This window comes from Perca flavescens, chromosome 8, assembly GCF_004354835.1.
Source record: "Perca flavescens isolate YP-PL-M2 chromosome 8, PFLA_1.0, whole genome shotgun sequence".
In the NCBI taxonomy this organism is placed as follows: Eukaryota; Metazoa; Chordata; class Actinopteri; order Perciformes; family Percidae; genus Perca; species Perca flavescens.
In genome coordinates, this window is record NC_041338.1 from 15,281,469 (window position 1) to 15,297,527 (window position 16,059).

The 16,059-nt window shown below is 41.3% G+C and overlaps 1 protein-coding gene across 1 annotated transcript in view; it reads right to left on the minus strand.

Annotated features, from left to right (window-relative positions):
* Window positions 1-297: 297 nt before the first annotated feature.
* The window catches only part of pdhx (pyruvate dehydrogenase complex component X), a 32,507-nt gene continuing 16,745 nt past the window's right edge, over window positions 298-16,059 (minus strand). Inside the window, exons 6-11 of the mRNA XM_028586344.1 lie at window positions 10,312-10,477; window positions 9,673-9,820; window positions 7,548-7,606; window positions 5,860-6,018; window positions 2,044-2,108; window positions 298-1,243 (exon numbers count right to left, since the gene is read on the minus strand). Of these exons, the coding sequence (XP_028442145.1) occupies window positions 988-1,243; window positions 2,044-2,108; window positions 5,860-6,018; window positions 7,548-7,606; window positions 9,673-9,820; window positions 10,312-10,477 (853 nt within the window). The 3' untranslated portion in view covers window positions 298-987. The remainder of the gene's footprint in view (window positions 1,244-2,043; window positions 2,109-5,859; window positions 6,019-7,547; window positions 7,607-9,672; window positions 9,821-10,311; window positions 10,478-16,059) is intronic.

A 16,059-nucleotide genomic window follows, 5' to 3' on the forward strand; every position in this document is an offset into this window, starting at 1 on the left:
TTCTTACAAATACTAAACCCTGTTCATGCATATGTAGGATAAGCTCTGCACGTCTGGTGCTGATACATAAACAGCTGTTCTGCCCACGCTTAAAGCAAAGATTAACATCTGCCAGCAGAGACTGACCTGTATACTAAGCCCAGCAAATTCTCCTAATTGGCTTCTATGAAATATTATGTTATCTCTTTAGATTCTAATTAAATAGAAACAGACGCACACGTCTGTGGTTTTCCTGGTAGCTGTGTACATGAGGGTGGGGAGAAACATGTTCTAATGAAGCGCACAGACATTTCAAGGTTGAACAATGTGTTTTATTGGCATCTAAGGAAACCAAAACCTAAGTGCTTGGATTTATTTTATATACACATGGACTTGGAAGATTAGTTTTCAGGGACGTTACATCTGCTTTAAATAAGTGTTTAAATAATGTGTTAACAACAAAGAATTTCACAACAACAGTTAATGGTTCATGCAGGTTTACCCTGATCGAAAACCGCATTGCCACTCCTGCTAAGCGATGAATATCTTTTTTTGTTTTTGCAGTACTACTTGCATGTCTATTTATAATGACACTGAGTAGACGCACTGGGATTGAAACAAGCTTGAAGTAAGTAAAGTGGAGTAACCACTTTATACACACACACACACACACACACACACACACACACACACACACACACACACACACACACACACACACACACACACACACACACACACACACACACACACGTTACTGTCTTAATATTTGGCACCACTGCTAGAATCCTCTACCACTCCAGCAGAAGCCCAGTTTAACTCCTCCATCACAAAGCCTGGTGTTTTTCTATCAGAACCAAGCACAAGTTTATACTACACAAGCCTACTTTGTAATCCTTAGTCCAAGCACGAACAGGAGCTCTCTGGTTGTGAAAGCACGAGACAGGCTTTGTCATGCAGGTGTTTGTCCTTCCAATCCCTTTCATTCAGCAATCTCACTTTGTTTTATCAGGCTAGGACCATGCGTTGCGGTTTTTCTAGGTTGCCGCGGAATTTATCTAGAAATCGTGAGGCTAATTCGTCATCCACTAGTCGCCCGTCACTGGACAGTGTAACCGTCATCAGTTGATGGGTGCGCAGGGTCTGGTCATCCTCGCACAGTCGCAGCTCGGACCTGGAGGTCCCGACGGCGAGGATGCACGCCTGAGGAGGGTTGATCACAGCGCTGAAGCCACTGATACAGAACATCCCCAGGTTAGATATACTGCAAGTGAGAGGAAAGGAGAAGGGAGGGAGGAAAGGGATAGGAAGAGAGAAAAGACAGTACACATATTGCATCATTAGTCAAACTCAGGGGGGGACAAAATGCATAAAAATCAACTAAGCGGGCATAATGGTGGCTCTAAATGATTGGTGATTGGCTGTGAACATCTTATTTTACAAAATGGAAGACTGATCTGTAAAGATTAATACAGCAGCAGCACCGGCCTCCAAATCCCTCCTTTAATGTTGTGTATGGTGAGCAAGACTGACCCGAGGGCAGTTTGCTGTTTGCCTTAATGAGAATCCTAGCTCAGGGGGATGGAAAAACGAATAGAGGAAGGGCGTACACATATATCCTCAGGAGGACAAAGAGGGTGCATCTCCATTGGAATTCATCGCTCCTGCCTGACACAGAAACCCCATTTATGTCTAAATGACACCATTAATTCTAATGAGTTGAAAAGCCTCCCTTCCTCTTTTCTGCAATTGATTCACAGTAACTGATGGTACTTGTCGCCCAAGTCCACATTCAGTTCAGGCCCGCCTGAGATGTAGAATATGCATAATATATTGACTCTCTAAGAAACCGGATTTAAGTCATCATAGCGGAAATTTATGATGGCTATCTTACTGTTGAGCTACAAAAGGAAATTGTGAGATAGAATTAGGTGTAGAATAGAAAAAATTGACAGTTCTAATAAATATTGAAAAGGAAAGACTGGAAAATAACCATAGGTTTTATAATGTTGTGATTGTCTATACAACCTCTTCTTTACCCAAGAGATGTGTGTCTTAGTTTACCTGAATGAGCCTCCCTGGTACTCCTCAGGTAGAAGTTTCCCATCTCGAGCTTTCTGGGCCAGTGCCTATGGAAACATTACATGTCACTCAAACTCTTAAGCTAAGTGTCAGAGAAGAGGAGATCCAAGCTGATTCTTAGACAGGATGCATGATACAGTGTCAAATCATTAGAAATACACGTGAGATGTCAACAGAGCTCCCGATTTGTCCATGTGAATAAAGACATAAGCACACGCACACAGTATTGACTAAATGCTGTTCAATACCACACTCTGAAACTATCAGGGAAGCGCTGTCATTTCATAATTTGCTTAACAGTACTTCAATAATAAAACCAAGTAGTAAAATAGTGTAAATGGTGTTTTAGATTTAAAAATATAACTGGAATGTGCTTTACTAAGACTAAGAGTTTAGAGGCATGCTAGCAGCTCTTAGGCACATCAGTGCATTGCGCTTAATGCTAATGTCAGCATGCTAAAATTCTCAAAATGACAAAGCTAAAATGCTAATGTTAAGCAGGTGTAATGTTTAACATGTTCGCCATCTTACTTTAGCATGTTTTCATGCCAACACACTAACACAACGCTGAGGTTGATGGGAATATTATTAGTTTTGCAGAAATTTGGTCATGCGTTATAGTATTGGACAAAATGACATTTTGACATGATGATGGTAGTAGATGTCCGGGATTTACCTAAGTGATTACAATTGAATTTCGGGAAAGAGACTTCAGATACAGTATTAGGGGACCACTGAGGCCTATAGAAAAGTATCCAAAAAGCAGCATGTCATAGGATCACAGATCAAGTATGCGCCTGTAAATCTGTTTACTATACAGGCTTCATCATACTTCTAGATAGACCCTGCTAGAATAACGAGGTTACTGGTGAAAAGCAATCATTGAACAGCTCTTTTTAAAAGCTTGTTCTCTCAGTTGAGACTGCTGGATGGCCACCATGTCTGTACTCAACATGAACTGTATTCAAATGGAAATGTACTTAAAGGTTAATGCGGGGAAACAACCAACACAGAAAGTTGAGAATGACTCACAGGATTGTGAGACAAAGTGGGATAGGGTGAGCACATTTGAGATAAGAGCTCTTAGTGCAAAAACAGTCTGATTTTCAACGCCATAACATTAATAGCCAGCAGTGACCTCTCTTAGCTTCATTCAAACCACATGTTAATTTCAATGGGAGACCATGCAGCTGTTGTACTGTATGTGTATGTGCACTAGCGATGTAACATTCTCCTGCAGTGATTTGATTATTATGTACTTCAATATTTATCAAAATTGTTTAATAAAATACAACCTACATGACAAAAATACCATAGAACACTATCTTTCCTCTCGGGCTCACCATAGGGGCAAACTAATGTTACTAACACTGCATTTCAAAAGATAAAGATCAGAAGAATTTTTATTCTCCAAATTTGATGAAGGTCTGAGACCGAAACATTCTATTTTACTTCTAAATAAATTATTGCTTGCGTAATGGTCAGTGTGCGGGATTTTCTCTAAAATATTCTCCAAACTTAAAATTTTACCTGCAAAACAATTTACACATGCACAGTGCTTGTGATACTTAACCAATGCTTCACAGTGTGTAGTTATTATGAAGTGTTACCAACAAGGGTAAGTTAAACCAACCTATTTTCCCAAAATAACTTGATTCACAGATTTACATAACTTGCTGCTGGATTGTCGGAAAACAACAAAAGTGTAAACGGTAACTGATGCATCAACTAATATAAAACATTACTTCTTAATTTGCTTGAGAATAAGCAATGTCTGCAAACCTGGCTCTCAATAATACCATAAATCCCCCCCCAAAAAATCTGACACCATCCAAATGCATAATACAGAACACTTACAATGATACCAAATCAAAATACCCATTAAACTGCATAGTACTGCACCCCAACACTTGTGTGATATTAGATAATAAACAAGGAAAAATATGGCACTCAAAAAGATTTCATGAAAAACAAATGTGTAAATTGAGCAAGGAGTGTTGAATTGTAATGAAATTCTTCATGAAAACTATACAACCACATGTTGAGGCATCACGCCGTTTCCATCAGCAGTAAAGCACCAAACTCACAGCTAGTTTAGCTAAGTCTCACAGTATTGACGTTAGTGCACTCAGACAAACAGACAACACCACACGGGCTGAAGCAATCGCATATATTGTGATATTTGTTTTGCATGGCTTTACTCCATAACCGCATAGTCATAAATGCAGGAATCTGAGTAGAAGTATGTCTATATCCTAATTACACATTCACTTCTTCCCTCAACAATTCTCACTGACACTCGCAGACATGCTGTGTATGTGTATTCCCCAAAAACTACCACACATCATCACACAGTCTCACCCCTCCCAAGTTGAAATTGCTACTGTCACCACTACAAATACTATCATACCAATAATACTACTTCTGCCACTGTCACAGCAAACTACTATTACAGCTGCTGAGTCTGAAATGTGATGTCAACATTGTCAGGATAATATTGTGTCATTAGGTAGAGAGGACGTCTTCCAGTTTGACAACACTTGTGGAAACAGTCATGAGTCTTCCATGTTTTGTTGCTAACAGCTGTTGAATCAGACATCATGTCTTCACTGAGACAAAACAGGCATACATATGTGCCATGCACATTTAGGAATATTACACCTGGTCACTGCTGGTGAGAGACATTAGGCCCATTAACCTGATCTTGAAAAATAATCCATTTGATTTGTGTGTGTTTGTGTGTGTGTGTGTTTAATGAGAAAAAAAGTGAGATGCAAATCAGGTTTTGAGAGCACATTTATGTTTGTGAATAAATACCTGTCCCCAGCTGCTGACTGTGAGCAAGAGAAAGTGCTGACCCTTGCTGCTTTGCTTTCCATCTGCGGCCAGTGACAGCTGACACCCGCAGCCTAACAAACCAAAATTCTAACTATCCCAAATCTACTCAGTTATCTATATTTCATCAGATCTGTCTTGATCTGACACTGATATTTCTACTCTACATGATCGGATGAATATAAAAAAAAAAAAAAAACTGTGTATGCAACAAAGTTCTAGCCAGAAAGCGAGCACAACTCTACAGATGCATACACAGTTTGTTTTTCCCATACAGCTGGGCTGCAGTCAAGTCTCAACTCCCTTCCCACGTACAAATCAACAGCAAAACTGTGACCTGAAGCGATACACTGAACGCCCCCGCAAAGCTTGACGTTAATCAACCAACAGCAAAGAAAGTATGTGAAAAATGCCCTTGCAAGAAGGCTTTCGGGGACAACTCTCACAACAAGGTTATCTCATAACTAGTCTCGCATTGCCAGACCTTCCTCCACAGCAAGGCGGAGGAGGGTCTGGCTAGTGCACACAGCATCCGGGATGGGAGAAAATCGTGCTCTGGTTTATTGGCATTTCTTTAAACCAATCACAATCGGAACGGGTGGCACCAAGCGCCGGACGAAGCCACCGTGCCGCTGCAAAATAGCCTCGGGGAAGGAACTTGTTTTGGTGAAACGTGTACGTTCAAAAGTTGTTTTAGTCGTACAACAGAAAACTCAGATTTGACAGATAGTCTAGCTAGTTGTCTGGATTTACCCTGCAGAGATCTGAGGAGGAGTTAACCATAGTGCTCATGAATCCACCGGAGTTTAAAATTCCAACACAAAGAAAGCGGAAGGTAACGGACATCCGGCCGAAAAGAGGGACATCCTGCAGAATTTCCGGCGGCACCAGAACAATCCCGGAAGTGGAACGTCATGGATACAGACTGAGAACATACCACGACATTACAATAATAATGTTTACCTTAGCATTAGCTGAGATCTCCTGGACTCCTTTGTTTGCAGCATCCTTGATGATGGGGGTAATGAGGCCTTTGTCAGTCGCCACTGCGATTGAAATGTGAATTGAATCAAGTGCGCGGGGTCCTTCACCAGACCAGGTCACATTCACTTCTGGCATCTCCTAGGATAGAAAACCAGAGGTCAGCACAGGTTTTGACAGCTTTTACAGTGAAAAATAACTAGACAAATAGAGATATAAAACCTGGCTCCTTTGGTTACAGGGTGCTTCCATGCAGTTCATGGGTGTGAAGATACAAATCAAAGTCTGATACTACCCAACTATACCAAAAATATGTCATTTTCTATAATAAGACTGGTAGCATGTCAATAAATCAATTATGATAAGAAAAGCATTATATTACAGTAAATGTGGAAAATTCATTAATCAATTTGGTTGAGAATGTATAGACTTGCTAGCTGGCCAGCACATCTAAAAACAGTTTTACTGCATATATAAAGAAACTGTAGATATCTATGCATGGATAATCTGATATATCTGAATAATCTTGATCTTGATGAATCTGCTGTGGTGGAGCCTCAATAACAAAATATTTATGCTGAATTATTGGTGTATGAACACAGCAAAGTTTCATCAGTCTACAAAAAGTACAGCGGAAAACATGACACAACATTTGTTGTGAAAAGTAAAACACTGGCTTCAGATGCCGCTTCCTGGTGCGTTCAGGTAAACTCTGGTCAAAGTACAGTTGCTTTTGGTAATTTTCTGATGTTAACAGTGTTACACAAGTGAATTGCATATCTCAGTCAAGTGTAGAAGCCAATCCAGAGGAATTTTGACCATGTGGGACATAGTGTCCAGACTATTAGAGAGCCATGCAGTGTTTTGGTATTTTACACTAACATTAACTGGGAAATGTTCCACATTCCTCACATTTACTGTAACACCAAACAGCCAGGTTTCTCAGCTGCTGCTTGATCCTTATATAGCAGCGTTGCATACAGTGTGCATTGTACAATGTCCAGCACCCATGACACATGTTAATGCTTAAGGCAACACAAATTCACTAAAGCAGATACAATATTCCATGTAATATTCCCAGATGATAGGATGTTCCTATTAGATGTTGCAGAGACATTCCTGGCTGGAATAACTAAATTACAAGAGCACCGGATCGATTTTTCTCCATTTATATCTGTTCTATCCTCAAATGAAACAGTATCTTTCTTTACAGCATCCATTTTGTGTTTTCTAAAGCTGCTTAGGGAGATGGATGGTTTAAGAGTTTCCTCAGAATGTCAAAAAAAAAAAAAAAAAAAAAAAGAGAAGAGAATGAACACAGTCTGAGTAAACATTTAGTCTCGTCTTATAATGGCATGGCAACCAGTTGATTCACCATCTGTATAAGATAGCAGCGAGGACAACAGAGAGACCTTGTTGCAGAAGTAACAGTATGAACTACAGAGCGCTGTGTGTGTGTGTGTGTGTGTGTGTGTGTGTGTGTGTGTGTGTGTGTGTGTGTGTGGAGGCTGTGTTAAGCAGTGAAATAAATAAAAGTCCAGCTACTTGTAGGCATATAAGTTGAAAAACTATGTGTATTTTTATAATACACATGGTTTTTCAGGGGATACATAAAGAAAAAACGGTTAAATGAACAATTGACAAAATAAGTGATTATAAACTATACTTACTTTAAGTGTAACAGCAGCTGCCTTGATAATGAAATCATTAACTGACACTTTGATTTGTTCTGAAAAGACAAAGAAGAAAGTCTGTGAGCCTGATTCCAGCAACTAACGGACATATGGCCATCTATTCTGCACAGGACCTGTGAAGTGGGACACTTTTGCAAATGGCAAATAAGGGGGGGGGGGGACCTCCTATATTTCTTATGGTGCGTTCCATTTGTACTCGGAAATTCCAAGTTCTAAGTTGGAAATACACACCCTGAAGTCGGATTTCCGAGTTGGGAACTCAGAGACACACTCAGAGACACTCTCTCTCTATATAGTCTGGCTCAACGGATGTACATTGCCAGGATAAAGCTTGACATCTGGCGCAATGTAACTCCCCCTTCCGCTATCTATTTTTGCAAGAGCACCGTTACTGCATACAGGGGTTAGCCTCCCCGGTCAAATTGGTTTAAAGTAATACAAACATGCAAGAGCGTTTTTTTTCTCGATCCCAAAATAGATAGGTGGTGTAGCCAGACCATACCCCAGCGCTGACACAGCGCTGTTGAGATAGGTTTGGCAATGTGAGACTACTCTCTATATGACCCAGTCACTAGGATTTGCTACACTCTCCTCTCCCAGTGTCACACCAGCGGGCCAGGCGGCCTTGGCCTGGCATCACTGCCAACTTGTACGAATGTCCATTAGTGCAGTACCAGACAGTTATGAATGCTGTGAGCGGGATGATTAACGAGCTAACCGTGAAATCGCGCTGCTCCTGAACAATGAGATGCCGCAAAAACAACCGGGGAGAGAATCCCTCGGTACACACACAACCTCTCTAATAGGTTTGGAATGGCCGTCCCATTTCCTCCATCACAGAGACAGCACCCAGAGAGATTTACTGTTTGTTTGACAGCTAGGCAAAGTTAAGCTAAATAAAGCCAATTATGTGATAGTGTGTGGAACTAAATGTTTTAAAATAGGAAATTGATGAGGCACTCTTGCTATATCAACATAAAAATGGCCCAAAGTAAGCAGATGTTACATTTTAAGAATCCATGAAAAGCAGCCGTTAAGGATAGTTTCTTGGCTGAATTTTCTTGGCTGAATGTAGCAATATGCTGAGTGACTGTTGCGACACATGAACATTGTTCCCTTTCTCTGGTTGTGGTGTAAATCTTTCTTTACCTTAATCACACACACACACACACACACACATGGTGATAGCGGTTGCACAAGAAGCTGTGGTTAGCTCCACAGCCGTTGCTAGAGATGTCTGTGAGGCTGAGAAAGTAAAAGAGCAGCATTTATTCTCCAAATACTTAAGCTCTCAATCCATCCATACAGTACCTACTTTACTGATATCGTATGTATGGACCAATTTATTTTCCATTACCTCACATTGCCTTCACACATATATTTTATTTCTCCAGTGGCCTTTAATGCTTTTCCAGAGTCTCTACCATTGCCACCCCCACATCCACGTTACACCTCTGGCCCAATTTGGCAATGAAAACCATTTCCATTTATACCAAATTTTGTTATTGTTTGCGGATATTTGCTTTATGAATTGGTGCGAGCCATTTCAAGCTAGACACCCAGTTAGTCAAATGTGACAAATTATAGATTAGAGCAACTATGTGCATGACAAACTGAGGGTGCCTTTCAGCCTTACATTGTGATGTGCGGTCTGAAGAAAGAGCAGATATGATCAGTGTCAGATATGGATGTTTCCTCCACTATTCAGCCCTCTGGAGGCGTTTGGCCTTGTTTGAACGTTCATCAGAACCCTTACAACATGTGAACTCTCCCTCAGAATACCATGCCGAGTTATTTGTAGACACAGGGGGAGAGAGATGTTGGTTTGAACCAGAGGTACATGACCACCCTGAGACAACATGTACCAGAGCTTCTTTCAATAATAATAATAAAAAAAAAAAAAAAAAAAAAAAAAAAAAAGACTGTCCTCTTTGTCAAGTGAGCAGTCATGTGAAAACCCTGAAATCCACTTCTTCATGGAAAAGTATCCTTCCAAATGTTACTGTCGGACATTCACTTAAGGACATGACACTAACGTGCATGTAAAAAAAAAAAAAAAGTGCCTGTGTGTACACACTCCCTCAAAGTTGTGCGTCGTTACCTTTGGCCAAGTCTTTGCGGAGATGCATGACGGCAGCCATGTCGCAGTCAACTGAGGCATACGCGTGGGGGATGGTGGTCTTCGATTGCGTTAGTCTTTGAGCAATCACACGGCGGACATTTGTGGCTGGGATCTCTGTAAAAGTGCCCTGAGGAGGACAAGTGGAGGGAGTGGGAGGTAAATAAATTAATGAGGAGAAAAGGGCATTTTGAGAGGGACATGCATGCAGGAAAAGGGGGGGGGGGAGATAGTCGGACATATCTCTGCTATCAGTTACTCAAAAATGCATGGGGTTAACAATGTAATGTAATCAATAGGTCATATTTTACAGCGCACAAACACAGAAAATAACATTTAATATGGTGCAAAAATAACTGACAAGAATGGAATTTGTAAATAAATATATGACCCGTTTGTTGGATGCTTGTGGTAGGCACACAAAAAGAAATTGAGCTATCATTAATTTAATATATGACTACAGGACTGTGACACCAAAAACTATGAATGACAAGCCAAACGTTGGAAGATGTGAAGTGTCTGTGGCGGATGACATCTTGTAGTTTCCTAGCACTGTCACAAAACCGACAACGGGATGAGGAAGTGTGTTTGTGAGAGAGAGATTGGGTGAGGAGTGCTCACCGGTGCTCCTGGTTTCCCTGGTACAGACAGAGGAGGTATGTTGGGTCTGCTGCCTGGGGGTGGAGGGGCAGCTGCCGGGGTGAGGACAGGACTCAGGGCAGCTGGGGCAGCCACGGTTGGGGATGCTTTGGGGGCAGGAGAAGTCTTCAAGAGATTTAATGCATCTCTGTTAAAGTAGAAATGATAATATGCAGGCATTGTTTTACATAGTCATTTGAATATTTTCATGCAATGAAATGTGTACAATCATTTCCACAAAAATCGGACAAGTCTGACCCGAAACCCAAATACGGAATAACTGCCCACTTTCTGATCACACATCTGCATTGATGTTGCCCAATCGAAAAGGAATTCCTGTGTATAGGCTTCACTTATGATTGGTATTAATCTACGTCTAGGTTGGCATTCTTTAAACACTGTTCCATAGTAAACAGGAGCAACTCTGGAGTTACACTTGTGAGTTGGTCACTTGCTATTTTCCATAATGAGACAGAGGGAGAGGAGGAGTGGTGGGGGTGAAATGGGGCAATAAGCTGTTATTAAACCACTAAACCACTATGGTAGTCAACGCAAACTGACACGCTTCAACACTAAACACATTAGAGCACTGGCTCACAAAGAATATTATGTCCAGATAAGATTAAATATTCAAGATATTAACACATGTTCATTCACACTTACATGGGAACAAATGCATCCTAGCCTCTTGTGAAATATTTTGCAACTGCAATAAAGCATTTGAGTCAATTTTATTTAGGTCAATCTTTGTTGAAGTACACATGTGAACGACACTGATTCCCAGTATGCGTCTGCTAAACGGATGACCTATGCTATTTCAAGCCTCGGGCAAACTTCTTCCTTTTTGTCCTGTTTTTCTTTATTTCTGAACTTATTCTGAATTAATTAACTTCTAGTGTCAAAAAGTTAATTTTCTTCTGTGTGAAAAGTGTTTTGGCCATAATAGATGAAATTAGAATTGTATGAAACAATACTGGCATAGCTTATGATAGTACAATGAGGTATTATTCACCCATACTGTATGCTCTCATTTGGCAAGCTGACTGTATAAGTAGCACTCTGCTAGTTTTACTGTATCAGGCTTGTAGAGAGAGGTAACCGTCGGTTATCCTCCAGTGGATGGGCGTCATGAGAATCATTATAGATCTTTACACAGCTAACTTGAGGGACTATTTTTACCTTAAAAGTAGAAGAGAAAAAAGGCAAGAATCATTACTCTTTCATTAAATCAATTATATTAGATTGGCCTGTTAGAGAGGAGAGGGGGCGTTTCTCAGAATAAGAGATCTTCTACTGCTACATTTCCCACATACATTATATTTCTAATACACTTAAAATCACTGCTGTTTAATGAAGGTAGAAGGGGAAGTGACAATATGATTTGGGTCAGGATCCTGCAGACTGCTACACTGAGTAGTGATAGACAGAGAAAAGAGAAAAGGTAAAGAAAAAAGGGAATCACACTGTACTGAAAGATTGAAGGATTATTTTTTTCACCCATTAATTTTGGTCAAAGCTTTGAAAGAGGTGGGAGGGGCAGGTATCAGGTGCGCCTGCTTGAAGCTCTCTGGTTCCAGTTCAGTGCACAGGGGTCCACCTACCCACACACATCCAGTCTTTTGTCTGGACCAGCTGCCTCTGACCTCAACATGTAGCCGGGAACAGTCTGGGCCCCACAGCTATTTTCTTCATGTCCCTCTCTGAGCTGTATCTTTTTATTTCCTCTAGCACACTAGCTCCTCCTCTTCTCTCTCTCCCCCTGATAGGAGTATTTGTTTGTGGAGAGACTGAGGCAACTTGGAAATCCCCCAGCTAACCTGAGAGGACCACATTGACTAATAATTACAGATCACCACGTGAAAATGAAAAGGAAAAAGAAAGTACAGCACAGAAGTTATATGGGACTTAAAATGTGAATGTTTGTACAAACACAGAGCTAGCAAATATACGCATGAAATTGGACAACATACAAAAAAAAATGCTAAGTTTTTAAAAACCCACAACATTTGCCAGTGAGAATGTATTAGGAGTATCCTGTATAAATTCAAGAGGAAGTAAAGTCAACAGCAGCCTACAGTGGACACTTGACGATGACGCCATAGATACCATTTCTGTAGCTGGTTGGCATGTACTTTTCACACTGACCATTTACAGCCCTACTGACAGTGAAGGCAAAAAAAGCCCCTAAAAGACTGGGAGAGGTTGAGTAGAATATTAAAAAGGGAACGAGGCAGCGCTCCCATGCACATCGGCACACAAACAAATAAACGGTCTTCTACTGCCACCTAGGACAGGCTTAGATAGGAGAAAGGGTCTTCAGGCAATTTAAGCAGCCCATTATGGCTGAAATTGAGCCCAATGTAAAAGAGGACTATGTTGTAGACCAACTGGTCATTTGAGAAGATGCACACATTAGTGAAAATCCTAGTGAACCATCACACATACACAGTAAGTTCACCTTCAACACACTTGCATAGCAAAAAAAAAATTAATAAGAATGGGTCCAAATCATCAACCTACCAATGCGGAAATTGGCAGTTATTTTCGCAGTCAAAGTGTTGCTTTTGATGTAATTTTGCAAGACTTCACAAGCAACAACACAATATGACTACAACTACAAGGCAGTAAAATTCTTTTCTACAGTCCTTTCTAAACAGCATTAGGTATAAGTCAATACGGTTACATTGGGTTTTACCTATAACTTACATGTTTTTTAATCTAGTTTTTATTTCAGCACAGCTCTGGTGCTGTACATGCCAGAGAGTCATTGATCAGAAAAGCTCTTTGTTAATGAATACCTGTGTTGGTCAAGGTCGAACAAAACTACTCGTTTGAGCCAGTCCCCATTGCTATTTAACCCTCTTTTGTGAGGGTTTCCATTCGCAGTTTTAAACTTGTGAAAGTGAAAATTAGACATCCCGGTTTGTCTACTAAAGAACATTTATTTATTTTAGATACAGTATGTTGCCTAGAAAGCATCAACTGGATATGCAACTACTGACGTTTTACATTTAAGAGAGACTTAGTTATTTCAAACTAACACAAGCACAACCAAAACAGCTGCTTGTAGCCAACAGTAACCCATTCTGTTGGCCACAAGCTGGCTACAAGAGGTTGATGGCTTGCAGTTAATGGGCTTCCTTGTTGGAAGTTTCAAAATGTGTATTGTGTTTTTAAAGTCATGCTTAATACGTGAAATCAGAAGAGCCTGGGAATGGTGGAATAAATATAATTGAAACCTTTACCCACCACAGTGCGTGCCTTGCCTCTTAGTTAACACTAAAAGAGGGCAAAAAAAAAAAAGTAGTAATAGAAATGTGTTTCTTTGTACCCAATCTGTTTTTAAACCTCGCTGGGGATTATGTAACATGCTATGATCTCATCCCTGGGTTGCGTGACCTCTTGTTATTCATGCCCACTATAGAGGGGCCTCACTAGAGCCGAGGGTGGAATGGGAGGGGTATCCTCTTTTCAGTCTTATCTGATGAACCAAAAAGGACAAAGGAAGGGAAATTGGGTCTATTCTGCCCTCTCTTGGAGGAACTAACCCAAGGTGAAGCTATTCTCTCGAGATTTGGGGCCCTATTTTAATGATCTGAAACGCAAGTATCAAACGCCAAACGCAAGTAGCTTTGTGGGCGGATCTCGGGCGCTGTTGCTATTATAGCGGTGGGATAAATGACTCTTGCGCCCGACGCAAATCTAAAATGGGTTGGTCTGAAGTAGCTACATTACTCATAGGTGTGGTTTGGGCATAAGGTGTAATAAACCAATCAGAGCGTTATCTCACATTCCCTTTAAAAGCAGGCGCGCTTGTTCCATGGCGGACTGCTATTATAATGGCGGATTTGCTAGGCGCACACTCTTAATACATCCATGGGCGCATGCAAGGAGGGGTTCACGGCCGAGGAGACAGACGTCTGCTATTGATTTTTCTGAATGGAGATATTTTTGCAATGTAGTCTAACATTAGACCAGGATTACCTCACTATAGACAATGCAGCTCTTCTATCTCTCGTCTCCCGTGCTGCTGCTGGGCATTTGGGTGGCATCGGCACATGCAGTTCAACATCACGTCTCCTTAAGTCCTCTAATATTTCCTCATTTATGTCATCAACACATCCATGATTCATGATTCATGGAAATGTTGTGTAAAACCAGGTCATATTTTTCCTTGTATTTATGTATGGTTTGCAAAAATGGGAACTGCTGGGTCCGTGAGATGAAAGAAGCAAAGTGTATGCACGGTGTGCACACTCTACATTACGGCCAAGAATGTGCGGACGTGCGTCTGTGGAGGGAAAAGGCCGATGTGCGTCGGGTGCAAAATAGGAATGATACATGCATCGGTGTACAAAGTCAATTGCGCTGAGTGCAAGATAGGGCCCTTGGTTTCCAACAAGAACAGAATTCTTCTGTCTCAAAACATACCTAAGCTATAGCCTATAGGTTCAGCTATTTTGGGACATTTAGGGATGCACCGAATCCAGGATTTGGCCGAATATTGGGCTTTTTGACGGGGTTGGTTGCTGCTGAAACTCCACCGAACCGAACCCTACACTTGCACTATGCGCGCTATGGTGGTCGACGCAATGACGCCGCCGTTGATTATGGGAAGGTGTTTACGTAGGTGGACCGTTCAATGCAGTAGGCTGTGAGAAAGTGAAAATGGAACTCGCGAGCAGAAAAAGCGCCGCCCAGCAGCACCCCTAGCCAAAAGAAAGCAACCCAAGCCGAGCCACATGCCCAACCCGCAATGCCGACCTGTCCCGCGGCGGCAAGGTCCCTAAACAATACATACCGAAAGAATACAAGCCGCACATGAAGGAATCCACAGACAGCAGCCAAAACGCAGCAACCCCAGGTACGGCAAAGGAAGGACAGTCACAGCTAAAAACTTGTATTAACCAGACAGTGTCTCTCGCGGGCTGTCAGCTGTTTTCTCGGCAAATGTGCGGAGCGACCGAACAGTCGGTTGCTGCTCGGTAGCTTTCTAATTTCACTCACCCAACATGCCTTCATCATACACTGGTTAGCGAAAATTTGCCAAACAATATTGTCACGCATCTGGTGATAGCGATGTGCTTTCCGACAATGTGAAAAGAGCGTGTGAATTCAACATTAAGTTGTTACATTTAACTATGTTAGACGCGGTGGACGTTGTTTACTTCATTAATGTGTTTACTGCGTTAATGGACTGAGGATGGGAGTAGGATTCAGTATTCGGATTCGGCAGAATCTTAACCAGTGGATTCGGTATTTGGCCGAACCCCAAAAATCTGGATTTGGTGCATCCCTAGCTAAAATGAAAAGACTACATCACAAATGTTTGCATCAATTGGCTACTTAATATGTGCCAAATATTAAAGGAACACGCCGACTTATTGGGAATTTAGCTTATTCACCGTAACCCCCAGAGTAAGACAAGTCGATACATACCCTTCTCATCTCTGTTCGTGCTGTAACGCTGTCTGACGGTTCCAGCATTAGCTTAGCCTAGCACAGATCCTGCAGGTAACTGGTTCCAACTAGCCTACTGCTCCCAATTGTGACAAAAGTGACAAAATAACACCAACATGTTCCTATTTACATGTTGTGATTTGTATAGTCACAGCGTGTACAAAAAACAATGTAACATGAGACACAGCCATCTTCTAACAGTAAACAAACCGGGAACTATATTCTCAGACAGGCTTGCTGCGAGCATATCACTCCGCCCAAGTACTATAT